The sequence below is a fragment of the Pseudorca crassidens genome, chromosome 2, assembly GCF_039906515.1.
Source record: "Pseudorca crassidens isolate mPseCra1 chromosome 2, mPseCra1.hap1, whole genome shotgun sequence".
NCBI lineage: Eukaryota > Metazoa > Chordata > Mammalia > Artiodactyla > Delphinidae > Pseudorca > Pseudorca crassidens.
The window spans coordinates 80,973,979-80,988,035 of NC_090297.1; the positions used below are offsets into that span (position 1 = coordinate 80,973,979).

Here is a 14,057-nt window from a genome sequence, read left to right on the forward strand (position 1 = left end):
GGAAATTAGGAATAAGACAAGGATGCCTACTATTCTGCCCCTATTTAATACAGTGTTAGCTACCGCAGTAAGAAGAGTACATTAGAAAGACCACTATTCATTTGCATATTTTATGATTACCTTACACTGAAAATCTAAAATAATCTGCAACAAACTGAAGTTTCAGCAAAGGTGCAAAATACAAGATCAACATACAAAAATAATAATTTTGCTCCCATACACCAGCAGCAGGCAGTTAGAAAATGCAATTTTTTTTTTTTTTTTTTTTTTGTGGCGGTACGCGGGCCTCTCACTGTTGTGGCCTCTCCCGTTGCGGAGCACAGGCTCCGGACGCGCAGGCTCAGCGGCCATGGCTCACGGGCCTAGCTGCTCCGCGGCATGTGGGATCTTCCCGGACCGGGGTACGAACCTGTGTCTCCTGCATCGGCAGGCAGACTCTCAACCACTGCGCCACCAGGGAAGTCCAGAAAATGCGATTTTAAAAAAAGAACTATGAGAGCAGTGAACAAAAAAAAAGACAGAAAATTATGCCCCAAATTATAAAGTGTTATTGAAAGACATAACAGAAGACCTTAATAAATGAGCAATATACCATATTGATGGATGGGAAGAATCAATATCAAAATGATTTCAGTTCATCCCAATTAAATAATAAGTGCAGTACAAATAAAAATTCCAACAGAGTTTTTCACAAGCAAGAGCAAAGGACCAAGGGTAGCCAAGATATCCCTGAAGAGGACGAAATAGGTCAAAGGAAAGCCTTCCCTACCAGCTACTAAGGGTTTATTACAAGTTTAATTGAGACACTACAGCTTTGGCTTAGAGATCGACAAAATGACCAATGGAACAGATCAGGAAGCCCAGAAGCAGAACTATACAGAAATAGAAACTTGACATATGATGGCAAAATGGCATTAAAATCAGAGGGAGGGGCTTCCCTGGTGGCGCAGTGGTTGAGAGTCCGCCTGCCGCTGCAGGGGACACGGGTTCTTCCCCTGGTCCAGGAGGATCCCACATGCCGCGGAGCGGCTGGGCCCGTGAGCCATGGCCGCTGAGTCTGTGCGTCCGGAGCCTGTGCTCTGCAACGGGAGAGGCCACAACAGTGAGAGGCCCTCGTACAGAAAAAAAAAATAATAATAATAATCAGAGGGAAAAGGATGTAATTTGCTATAAATAATGTTGGAGTAATTGGTTATCCATGTAGGAAAAAAATGTTTAATTAGATCCTATTTCATATCATACACATATAAATGGATTAAAAAGCTAATGTTGGGCTTCCCACCACAAACAGTAACCCCCCACTCACCGCAACCAGAGAAAATCCTGTGCAGAGCAAGGGAGACACAATGCAGCCAAAAATAAAATAAATAAAATAAAATAAATAAATTAAAAAAAAAAAAAGCGGGGGCAGCGGTTAAGAATCCGCCTGCCAATGCAGGGGACACGGCTTCGAGCCCTGGTCCAGGAAGATCCCACATGTCGCGGAGCAACTAAGCCCATGTACCACAACTACTGAGCCTGCACTCTACAGCCCGCGAGCCACAACTGCTGAAGCCCGCACGCCTAGAGCCCGTGTTCCGCAACAAGAGAAGCCACCGCACTGAGAAGCCTGCGCACTCAAAGAAGAGTAGCCCCCACTCGCGGCAACTAGCGAAAGCCCGCGCGCAGCAACAAAGACCCAACTCAGCCAATTAAAAAAAAAAAAAAAAAGCTAATGTTATAAGTAAGCATTTTAATGCTTTTAGAAGAAAGTATAGGGGATAAGCTTATGATCACCAATTAGGGAAGGGTTTCTTAATTCAGACATAAAAAGCATAAACCATTAGGGAAAAGACAAATATATTTTAATACATTAACACAAAAACAAACAAATCCTCTTCAACCAAAATGAAAAGGCAAGCTACAGACTGGGAGATGTGTGCAACATATTTAACTAACAAAACAGTGAGTAGTGAGAACACAGAAAAATTCATTGATAAAAAGCAAGAAACCCAATAGAAAAATTCATTGATAAAAAGCAAGAAACCCAATCAAAAAAATGGGCAAAGTACATGAATAGGCATTTCACAGAAAAGGAAACCTGTCAGGCCAATAAACTTCTGAAAAGATTCTCAACCTCACTAGGAATCAGGAAATGCAAATTACATTAACATTTTACATCCACCTGATTGGCAAACATTTTTAAAGTCTGACAATACCAAGTGTTGGTAAGATGTGGAGCAACAGGAATTCTCTCATACTATTGATGGGAATGTAAATTGGTACAACTTTGGAGAGCAATTTGGTAATATCCAGCATTCCCATTCCCAAGAACATACCCTGAAGAATCTCTTTCACAAAGAGATATGTAAAAGGTTGCTTGCATCAGAATTGTTTGTGACAACAAAAACTGGAAATATCCAAAACTCTCCCAACAGGAGAATACATAATTAGTCACCAAGTATTCATACAATGAATTCTATATGCAGCAGTTAAAATAACTGAACAAAACTGCATGTACCAACGTGGATAAATCTCAAAAAACAAAGTATTGAGGGAAAAAAAGCAAGGTGCAGAAGGATATATACACTATGACACCATTTATATTAAGTTAAAATATGCTAAACAGTATTACATGTTGTTTATGAGAATATGTATAAGTAAAGGTATAAAAATATTCACGGTGATGATAGTGTGCCAGTTTTGGTATAGCGGATGCCTCTGATGAGACAGGAAAGGGATAAACATATTCCAGAAGTTAGTCAACCATGTCTGTAATATTTTATTTTAAAAATAAAGTCTGAAGTAAATATGGCAGAACAATGGGTAAACTGATGTTTATTGTATTAGTCTTTTTAATTTCCCATATGCTTGATATGTTTCAGTTAAAAAGTGAATAACTTTAAAATAAAACTTCAGAATAGACTTCATCTTAATGGATGATAAAATCCCTAATAACTACTAAGATTTCAATAAAATTTAACCATAAAATGGTCAAAATTCTCATTGTGAAACATAAATATTTCCATTTTAAGCAAACATGTGTCCACACTATCGATCAATAAATAAGAGCTATCTAGACATAAATTGATAGCAGGGTAAAAAATACATAAACATACACACACGTGGGTAGACTCGAAATGAGCACTAAAAAATTAACATAAGCTTGGAAGCTAGAAGGGTTTGGGATGAAATACCTTTTTAAAAAAAAAATTGACTCAATGAATCAAATGTTGAATAAACGTTAAGGAACAAGTGTATTATGTACTTCCTGAAAAGTTGTTACTTTAGAAATCATATAGCAGCAGAGATTTAAATAGTGCTCTAGAAATGCACAGTAAAAAGTAGTCAAGTCCTTTTCGGCCTTCCTCTCAATTCATTTCTTTCTGTTAAATGATCAGGTTAAACAAGCAGGCACACAACAAAATGACACAGGTCAAATCACTATCGACACTTCAATAGAACAAAAAAAATCACTATCGACACCCAATTTTCAAGGGCAATGGCACTCAAGAACTCACCCAGTGATACTTTGCTATGCCTTTAATTAAGGCGGGGCTTTTAAAGCTCAATTGTTCCATTCGTGTCTCAAATCAATCAGATGAATTTCACCTTTTACGTGGCCTGAATCCTGATAGCTCGGCACACTTGATAGGTAATTTAATCATCTGTGGTGTAGATGAACGCAAACTCAAATTAGCTACTGAAAGAGTTGGTCTTCTCTGAGATAGCTGTGCTTTTCCACTTTTATGCAAGAGCTGAGCTTCACCAACTGGCTAGCTGGAGGTGTTATTAAAAATTTAGTGAAAGAAACAAAGGTGTGCTCTGGTGTCTCTTGTTACCCTTTCTACTGTTACTCCAGTGGACAAAAGGCATAGGGCCTGCCTCATGAATAATGTGACATGGAATATTCACATGTATTTTTAATGGAGTCAAGTAATAACATTAAGAGAGATATTTGCAATCTTCAAATTTCACACGGTAACAGGCGCAGTAATTTGTTTTGATTCTGAACTGAGGATATCAGGATATTTTTTTTCCAAAAAAAGCACACTATTAACATCAAAATTAAAATTCCACATTTATAGCATAAATAGGAATTATGAAAATGGACCAAAGTTCTAAAAGTCACAAGGGTAGAGCAGTACAGGGCAGCCAACTAGATTTCAATCAGTTCTACTTACCCCCCAATGTAACTTCTTTACTTTTCAAACCAAGTTGGAAATAATCAACCAATGTGCACAGTGAATCCTGTGAGAAGGTCGTTTTGTGATCTTTATTCACTGGGAACTTTGTTTCCCAGGACACTAGAAAGAGCTTCCTGGATGCTGCAACTGTTCACCCAACAGTTCTGGAAAATTATCTTAAACTGCCTTATAGAGTGAACAAATTTCAATTTTGAATGAGAGTAAATTAACATGTAAAGACATGGTGTAGAAAACCAAGTGAGGATAGCCAAACACCGAGATTTGGAGAGACCGGAGAAAAGCATGCTCAAAGCCAGGGAGAGTCCTATGTGTTCTATTTGCTTCCTTGGCCCTCAAGCAATCTCTCTTCCCTCTGTGCTGCAGAGAGCAGAGCCAGCCAGGATGAAGCAGGAGTTTATTTTCTCTGCTTATTCACTTACCACCTCAGCAAATATTTATTGATCTCCTACTGTGTGCCAGGCATTGTTCTGGGAGCTGAAGATTCAGCAGTGACCAAATATATAAAGCTCCACAGGACACTGTGTTCACTGCTGTATCCCTAGCACCTAGAACAGTGCCAGGCACATACTCGGCGCTCAATCAATATGGGTGAAATTGATTTGAACAGAAATGGACAAGCTGCTGATGGTCACCATGGGCAGTGCAATACCTTGGCTGGGTATTAGAAAGAGTACAGGTAGTTGGGATTTAGGCCAGGATCTTATTCTGGTTTCATTCTTTTAAAGGACTGATTTATTCCCAAAGGTGGGATAGAGCCAGAAATAACCCAGATGCCAAGTTTACTGCCCCTCATCAGTCTTCAGATTTATAACTTGCCTTAGGTGAGGCAGCTAATCAGTCTCAGATATTTTCTTTCCCCTCTGTCTCCAGAGAATCAAAGTAGTCAGGTTTGGATTGTGATGATAGAACCATATCTTCATTTTATGGTGAAGGAAACCAGTATCGGGAAGGTCAAAGGATTTGCCCAAGTCACGTGGTATGTTGGTGACAGAGTCGTGACTAAGACTCAGTCTCTAGACCTAAGGCTCGTAACGCCTTTATTCATCTGGGAGCCTTCTGGCCTGTTTAAAAACAAAAACAAAAAACCTGAACCTCTCAGAATAAAAAGCCCATATACATGTAGGACATCAGAGACTCGGCAAGGTAGGAACTTACTTTTGTATCCCTAGTTCTTCTGCTAAGAAAGAAGGAGCTCAGGCACAGAAGAAAAGAAAGAAGCTCATGAAAACCAGAGCAATTGAATTTTACTCTCTTCTGGATGTTGGCTTGTCTGCTATACTTTTATACTCTGCTCCAGTTTCCTTCAGTGCCAACTGCCCCCAGAGACCAAAACAAGGTTCTTTCCCAAATTCCCTACCTAAATGAAAAGCAATATGTAAGAGTCTTAATACTTTATTAACTTAAAACACCACTCTAATAAATATGTATTAACAAACATAATGCACTCCAGAAGATCTAAAACATTTACAAACTTCATCATAGTAAAAACACCACTTTTTTTTTCCTCTGTGGTACGCATGGAGGGTTCAAAGAGTTGAAGACAGAGCCTTCACGTGCCTGCTAGCTTAGACATCTTAAAAATATCAGCTTAACAATAAAAAAACGGAATATACACAAAAATCTTTGAAGTATCTGTTCAGCTATTTTTCATTTACGTTTGATAAAATCCAAACAGTCAGAAGGGAAGTTTCAAGATTCTGTTTTACCTTCTCAGAATTCCTTTGTGGGGGGAGGGAGCATAGACCCAGCTACTTGGAGCTGCGGAGCAGAGGCAGACAGAGACTTTACTTTCCGGCTCCCCAGTACCTAGCATAGGGCCTGAAACCATGGTAACTGGTGGTCAATAGACATTTGCTGAATAAATGGATGACAATCTTGTCCAAAGGCATTGCTCTGTGCTTCCACCTCTTCTGAAGAAGCCTTCACAGGCCTCCTGGAGGGAGGACATCTAATCTCTTCTCACCAAGTCGACTTTTCTTCTGCTCCTTCTTGGGGCAGGATCCACAGTGTATCTTGTAATTTCAAAAGTATGAAATTCCTTTCCCAAATCAGTTTCTGAACCAGTCTCCAAGTGGAAGAAACGATTCCTCCAACCTTTATAGGCAGCACCCAACAAAAAAGGGGTCAAAAAACGCCCCAGAAGGAAAACAATAAAATAACACTCATTCTTCATTCCAGATAAAAACATTGATATGTTTACCTTGTAAATGATGATTCCTCCTATTCCACACAAGTATCTGGGGTAGGTCAGGAGGAGGAGGGAGGAAACCTGAAGGACCTTCCTATCTGTGGAACAGGGCTGGGAATAGGAAGGACTGTGAGGCCCGGTATTTTATCTGATTGCTTCTCCACTTGGAGTCTTCAGATGTAGAGGAGCCTATTGGGTGAGTCCCATACCCAGGCAGTCATTCGGTTCCCACTCCAGGCTGAAATTTCAAAAGGTAACTTATCCCCTCTGGCGGCTCCAGGGAGAAAAGGGAAGGGGGATCACCCTGGTGGGATCTGCGGAAGTGGCTGGTGGCAAGTGGGGAGGCTGCCCTCCGTAGTGTTGCCTGCGTAACTGCGCCTGCAGCCGGCCGAGGCGCTCACTTGAGCCCATGCTGTGTCTCCCGGTGCCGCCTGAGGTCCACCTTCCTCTGGAAGCCCTTTCCACACAGGTCGCAGCCGAAGGGCTTGAAGCCTGTGTGCTTGCGGCTGTGGGTGATGAGGTTGGAGCTCTGGCTGAATGCCTTGCCACACACCTGGCACTTGTGGGGCTTCTCACCTACAGAGATGGAAGGGGGAGGGGAGGAAGCATGAGTCTATGATAGAGCTAGAGGGGACTCACTGTGACCCGCAAGCTCTTGGCAGCGGCTGGCTGCACCACAGTCTAGGGCCTCTGAGCAGCTTGGAGGGTGCCGTGTGTGGCAGTGCAAGTCCCGGGAAGCCAGGGGTGCACCAGGTGAAAGGGAGACTCTCCGGGTGGGGGTTCCCAGCCAGAGGCCTCAAACCGTTTCCTGCTAAACGGAAACAACAAAGGCCACGTGCCCTCCCCAGACACGCAGCTGAATCTGCCCTGGGAGGACTCCCTGGGCTTTAGAAGTAGAGAGCTCCCACAGCAGATGTTCAGCGCAAGGGGCCGGGGTGCTGTCTTTCAAACCACGTGACTCTGCTCTAATTGAGAGGAAGTTTTCAAATCTGAGTTTCCAAGTGGGTGTTGGTTTGTATGGACCAGTGAGCCTGTCTTCTTTCTTGCTCTTGGAGGACAACAGGATGTATTTGAAAGCATGGGCATTTCTAGAAGTCTTATTTTAAAAAAATCCACATCTGGGTCACAAAGTATTTCTTAAGGCAGCTGATCCTTTTCTATCTTGATTTTACTCTCTTTTTACGAGGTTAATCACAGGATTCTTTATATACCAGCAACTCTTCACCATAGATTAATAAATAGCAGATAGGCTTCCCTGGTGGCACAGTGGTTAAGAATCCACCTGCCAATGCAGGGGACACGGGTTCAAGCCCTGGTCCGGGAAGATCCCACATGCCGCGGAGCAACTAAGCCCATGCGCCACAACTACTGAGCCTGCGCTCCAGAGCCCGCGAGCCACAACTCCTGAAGCCCGGGCGCCTAGAGCCCGCGCTCCGCAACAAGAGAAGCCACCGCAATGAGAAGCCCACACACCGCTACGAAGAGCAGCCTCTGCTCGTTGCAACTAGAGAAAGCCCGTCCACAGCAACGAAGACCCAACGCAGCCAAAAATATAAATAAATAAAATAAAGTACCTTTAAATAAGTAACAGAAAAGGGTTTCTTTCCCCCCCAATTCATATGCTGTTTAACATTTGGGAAAGTAGCATGATTTTCCAAATAGCCTCAGCATGGCATTATAGTCGGGGTTCGGCCTTGGAAAAAATGCAAAATAGATGAAGTCTGTTTTTGAGGAACCCTCTGTTCCTCTTGCTGTACCCCTTTCTATCTTTGTGCTTCAGGTTTCCTTGATAAGGAACCAATCATCAAAACTTATCCTATCCCTTAGGGTCAAATAAATCTGAGAAACGAATTCTAGCTATAATGTAAATGTTTGATAAGGGCTTAATGTTTCATTCAGTCAAGATCCTAGTTGCATTTTGGTGAGCGTCTTGAATACCTTTACTCAAAAGGAGCGAGTTGCATGGAAATTTCAGGCAAGAGAGCATGATTAAAGTAGGATATTTTTCTAGGTTTTCTGACGGGGGCATCTACTCTGCCCAAGCATATTTGTAAACATCAACGGTGATTGTTTGGAACACACTGCAATTTGTTTTAAGTCAGTATTCCTCTTCTAAAATAAAATAAAATTCTCGATCTTGTGTAAATGTCTTGTTGACTATTAAGAGAGTGCTCCTGGCATTAAACCTGCCACCTACACACAATCAAAATATTAGAGAAAGAGTTCAGGATTGGAAGCCAGAGCATTCCACAGCCCTATGATTTACTCTCAGTCTGACCTTTGGTAAATCATTCCATCTCTCTGAGTTTCAGGATGGTAAGAGCAGCTCCTTCTACTATATGGGACGGCAGTAAGAATCAAATGAAGAGACAGATTTGAAAGCACTTTGTACATTATAAAGCATCATAATGGGTAAAGGCTTATCATTGTTATGACAAACTGGCTGATATTTTGAAAAGGGCAATAAGTGAATAGAAGCTTTCTGTATCCACCAATCCCCTTGGCTTTGAAAATAGAATATAATAAACACTGGTCAACAGGATAGACATTTGAGAGCAGACAGACCTGAATTCAAGTCCTGGCTTTGCCACTTGCTAGCAATATGACCCTGGGTGGGTGCCTCACTTTCCTCATCTCTAAAATGGGGATAAGGAGTAGTCTTTACCTCCCTGAGTTGTTGTGAGCATAAAATGAGATAATGCATTTTAAAAGCGCTTAGCAGAAAAAGCCTAGTAATAGTTACCTTTTTTTCCCTTGCTCTGTCAGAATAAGCTGTCAGACTCCTAAAAATGCAGCCAAGAGGTCACACATAAGACCCTCCCCCAAAAGGCTGGGTGATAGCCCTAGAGAAAGTCTCAATCTCTAGGTAAACATTTAGAGCAACACTCTGAGAGGACCCTGGAGCTTCACATTTCACCTAGAGCAGGCAGCAGTTGGAGCAGCTGCTAAACTAGAGGAAAATATTCTTTGCAAGGATAGAAAACTTGCAGCTGACCTGCTGAGTCGTTCTTCAGATATAACCCCCAGTCAAAGCCTCTCTGGGGAGAACCACGTATGTAAATGAACCTAAGAGAATCTGTGCCTCTTGTTTTGTTTTTTTTAACACACATGCAGTGATTAACTCCATCTGGAAGGCCATTTCCACCACTCATTCTGGGGCAAGAATATCACAAAGAAGGTGAATTATGTTGGCCTCAGGGAGAAAAACAATGACCTCCACCCCCCCTTTCCACCCCTCAACAGGTGTTTCCCACAAGCCAAGGGCCTTCAGCTCACCAGTGTGGATGAAGGTGTGTTTCTTCATGTCTGATTTCTGGTGGAACCTCTTGCCACAGTACTGACAGGGGTAGGGCCGGGTGTCTGAGTGGATGAGCAGGTGTGTGGACAGTGTAGATGACCTCTTGAAGCTCTTGCCACAGATCTTACAGTCAAAGCTCCGTTCCTGCAGAGAGAAAGAGGTGATTACTATTGCAATGGTCTAGGCTGCCATTCTCCTCACCACCAACCTGACACTAAAATCCCCAAAGCTAGGGCTCTCCCTTCCTTCAGACTCCCCTTCCCCATAGCCTGCCCTATTATCCTCTCTCCTCCCATTTATTTCCAACCTCCACCCTTCCCACCCATATCCTCTACCCCTTTAACACTTTTTCAGCCCAAACACTTTTCAGCCACAAACTTCCACACCCCTTGGCCAAAACGTATCCCCACCCTGCTTTTTTGACACCAATTTACAAACACTTCTCCACCCTCCTCAACAGAAGGCTTAGACCTCAGTCACTTGAGAGGCTCCTCCCCCCTCCCCCCAGCCAGTGTGGATGTTGAAGGAGACGGGAGAATACTCTTTTTAGTAAATAGGTCTCTGTAAGTAAGCATTCTTCTGTCATAGTTACTTGTGAACTTATTTGCTTATCTACGTAGCCTCTATCTCTCAGCTAAACTGTAATCTCTGTGAGGGTATTCTGTCAGGGACCTGGTGTGTTACTGGATTCTCATGTACCTAGCACCTGGAAGTTGAGCAACAAATATTTATAAGTGAATAACTGAAAGAACAGAGGGACAAATACTGGATGCTCTAAATGAGCTGAGATTCCTCTTCTTCAGTCAGGAGGGGTCAATGCAGATTAAGTGACGGCCATTTGGTGAAAAGAAAGAGGCCAAGAAACAGCGCTAATAAATCTGACATATCCGCTGCAAGAGTGCATACAAGCCCTTCTCAAACCCAAAGTAATGATGGGGATCACATTCTGGAGTCTCACAATGATGTGACACCAAACTCCAGGGCTGCCTCGAGCCCTGAGCCGGCAACCACGCACCTTTCCCTGCACGCCTACGTCTGAGCAAGGGGACGTGGCAGAGGAGACTGGGGGCAGTCGGGGCAAGTCCAAGGAGAAAGGTGCCAGGCGGAGAGCGGTCGGTGCTGCACAAAGAAGCAGAAGATGCCGGAACGCGAAAACCTGAGCAGGGCGGCGCGCGGCCGTGCGTCCCGCGCTTACCTGCGAGTGCACGGCTTTGTGCTGCTCCAGGCTCACCGCGTGCCCGAAGGTCTTGCCGCATATCTCGCACGCAAAGGGTCTCGTGCCGCTGTGGGACCTGCGCACGTGCACCTCGAGCCCGTGCGGTGTGGAGAACACCTGAGGCGGGTGGGGCCGGGGAGAGGGCCGCTGAGAGGGGCCGAGGGGCGCGGACGCTGGCTGGGCGCGGGCCGGGGGCGGGGGCGCGGGACCGCTAAAGCCAGGCGCGAGGGAGCCTCACCTTGCTGCACTTGATGCACTTGTAGGCGCCGCCGCCCATTAGCAGGCGGGTGCACAGCAGCTCCGACTCCACCTTGACGCCGGTGCCCTTGTCGCCGTGCAGCCCGTGGCCGCTCTCCGGGTACAGTCCGCCGGTCGCCGGCCTCTCGTACAGTCCTACCGCCGCGGGCCCAAAGTCGCGGTAGAGCCCCAGGCCCGCGCCGCCGGCAGCTCCGCCTCCTGCGCTGCCTCCCCCGGGTGCCCCGGCCCCCGCGCCGCCAGCAGCCCGGTCCCGGCCGTACAGCGCCGCGGGGTGGCCTGGCTCCGGGGCGCGCTCGCAGAAGAGGCCCAGGCCGGCGCCCCGCTCCAGGGCCGCGCACGGCCTGTAGCTCTGCACCAGGTGCCGCAGGTCGGAACCCGCCAGACCGCTCCACGAGTACGGCTTGAAGGGCAGGGGGAAGGGCTGAACTTCGTCCAGCGAGGGGCACACCGACTTCTCCGAGGCTGTGGAGGAACAAGAGGGCGTCCGGTTAGGTCAGGCCTGAGACCCGGCGGTGTCGGCCAGTCGGTGTGTCTGCGAAGTGCCAGGCACCCAGCCCTTGTGCAGCACTCGGTGCGCCAGGCCTCTCGCTGCGTGCCAGGGAAGCCCCCAGGTTCAAACGCCGGCCGGGTCCTTGGGGCCTCGAGGACAGTGGAGGCGACAAGGCAGCACACAGAAACTTTTCTGGCTGGACCAGCACATCTGGCGGCCCCATAGAGAAAGACGCGCCACGCTTCAAAAATGCTCCGAGCAGAGCGGAGCTGCGCGGGAGGAGAAAGCGGCGGCCGTTCCGGCCCTGGACGGAGCCTGTGGAGAGAGGGCCCAGCCCCGGCGCTCTCCCGGCCCCTACGTGTTCCTACTCCGTCCTTTTTCTTTCCCGGAGTCGGGAAGGAGGGAGGCAGTGAGGACCAATAAAATGCGGCCCGGCCTATCCGAGACATATCTGTCTGGGAAGAAACAAAAATAAAAAAACGGGAAGGCGTTAACATTTCTCAAAGTTATTAAATACCCAATGCAGGGCCAGTGGGAAGGGGGCTCGGGCTTGCTAAATACTCCCTATTCCCAGTCCTGTCATCATTTGACAGAGGGAAAAAAAAATTCCCACGAATTTCTTAGAGGAATGATTTACAATGTAAGGTTTAGTCACCACCTGCCAGACAAACAGCTTTCCGAATTCACGGCCTTCTGCACCCCGACCCATGCGAATTTTGCTAAAACCAAATACCAATATATACTTTTCCCTAAATGCATACGGATTTACAAATCTGTTCACACACACCGCAGACTCCAGTCCAGGCTAGCCGCTTCAATGAGAAGCTGCATTTCGAGTTTCCGTCGGAGATTCCGGCGGTGCCCAGTCCTTGCGCGGCGGTGTCCTGCACAGCCAAGAAGGACCCTCGGGTCGCCGGCTCCCAGACGCACCCTCTTTAGCCAAGTCGACGCACTGAGTTTCGGACGGGGTTGGGGGTATCTTTTAAAACTAGTAAGTTAAATCTGGAAATAACCGGCCCTTGGCAGAATCCCGCTGTTCTGCGCTCTCCATTCCCCACCGCCGGAACCCGAGACTCGCTCCCACCCAACGTGTAGTCGGTTTGCGCGAAGCTCGATTACTGGCTGGAAATGAAACCAACGGGCTGGTCCCCAAAGCGGGGCCAACCTGGTAGAACGAAAAATGAAATAGGCCCCCAATCCGCGCCTGCGAAGACCTAGCGGGTGGCCGAGATTTTCGTCCCGGACCGGTCCCTCCCGCTTGGCGCCCCGCTCCGCCAGGCCCAACGCCGCGGCAGCGAGCTTAATTTTTAAAGGCAACGACACTTTTCTCTCAGACTGCCCAGGTCTCCGTTTGAGACTCGGGGGTCTGGATTCTGGGATCCCAGCACTGCCTGGGATCCAAGCAGCCGACCCCGCGAGCAGGCTGTCCCTGTCCCAGAAAAGCCGCTGCCTCCCCGCGGGGCCCAAGAACAAGCTCCCTCCTCTCGGAAAGACTCTCCGCCATCCATTTGGCATTTCTGTGCCCAAAGCCGCTCCGGTTCATTCCTCACCGCTGGGTCTCTGCCGCCCGGGCCCCAGAGCTCCCAACGGGTCCCTACCTGGAGACACAGAAGGCGACGGAGGCCTCCAGAAGTCCTCAAACTCCGAGCTCCGATCGCAGACGCTGCCTTCACAGCTGCCGGGGGACGTGGAGGCTCTGTCGGGGGCTTCGGTCAGCTGAGACTCGGGGGACAAACGGCCCCGGGGCTCCGCCTTCGCCCCGCCTGTGCTCGAGGTGCTGTCTGCGGAGAGGAGGCAGGATAGGGGCTCAGGTTGGGTCTGGATGGGCCCGATGGTTCTGAAGCGGTGCCCCCCAGACCGTGGCACCTGGGCTCCCTCAGCTCTCCCCAGACCCGGCCGGAACCCTCCCGGATCCAAGGGCGGGAGCAGAGAGGCCTTGGCACCTAGGCGACAAGCCCGGAAGGAACCTGAAAGGTAGGTAACAAAAAAGGCAGCAAAGGGGCTTCGGGACCGCCCTTCCCGGTTCCTGGGGGATGGTGTGGCGGACACAGAGTCTATGGCCCCGGGAGCGGCCCCGCCCGGCCCGCGCACGCCCCGCACCTGCTCCGCCTGGCGCCAGTACATTCTCCAGGCGGAGGGAATAGTCGGGTCCCGGGGAGCGCGGCTGGTGGTAACTGTGAGCCTTTTTGCTCTTAACCAGGAACGAACGCGGCATGGTGGTCGGGCGCGCTCCCCACTCTGCTCCAAGGGTCCCTGGAGCCTCCGTCAGCCCACCGTAAGCCCCAGCCAGGCGGAGACCTGCGAGAGGAGAACAGGGTGGAAACGTGGGTCAGCACGCTCCGAGACCCGGGACTGGGCAGCGGAGTAGACAGAGTTCGGGCCAGGGAGGAGGGAGGAAGGCCCGCGGGAGGAGGGGCTTG

The 14,057-nt window shown here is 47.8% G+C and overlaps 2 protein-coding genes across 2 annotated transcripts in view; both read right to left on the reverse strand.

The window, feature by feature from the left end:
• LOC137208992 (putative RNA-binding protein Luc7-like 2) overlaps nt 1-6,015 on the reverse strand; it is a 26,934-nt gene extending 20,919 nt beyond the window's left edge. Inside the window, 2 exon segments of the mRNA XM_067710006.1 lie at nt 5,436-5,544; nt 5,976-6,015. Coding sequence (XP_067566107.1) covers nt 5,436-5,544; nt 5,976-6,015 — 149 coding nt within the window.
• On the reverse strand, nt 5,698-13,852 carry GFI1 (growth factor independent 1 transcriptional repressor). The gene is made up of 6 exons (XM_067713009.1): nt 13,738-13,852; nt 13,236-13,418; nt 11,128-11,609; nt 10,869-11,006; nt 9,652-9,817; nt 5,698-6,951 (listed from the first exon to the last, which is right to left on the reverse strand). The coding sequence occupies exons 1-6, from the start codon at nt 13,850-13,852 to the stop codon at nt 6,773-6,775; spliced, it is 1,263 nt and encodes a 420-aa protein (XP_067569110.1). The 3' UTR covers nt 5,698-6,772.
• Nucleotides 13,853-14,057: the final 205 nt, after the last annotated feature.

Bases quoted from the DNA above. Each gene is read 5' to 3' on its own strand.
- GFI1 (XM_067713009.1), bottom strand. From the start codon at position 13,852: ATGCCGCGTTCGTTCCTGGTTAAGAGCAAAAAGGCTCACAGTTACCAC. The intron at 13,419-13,737 runs GTGCGGGGCGTG...TCCTCTCCGCAG, and splicing joins ACTGGCGCCAGGCGGAGCAG to ACAGCACCTCGAGCACAGGC. The intron at 9,818-10,868 runs GTAAGCGCGGGA...TTCTCTCTGCAG, and splicing joins ACAAAGCCGTGCACTCGCAG to GAACGGAGCTTTGACTGTAA.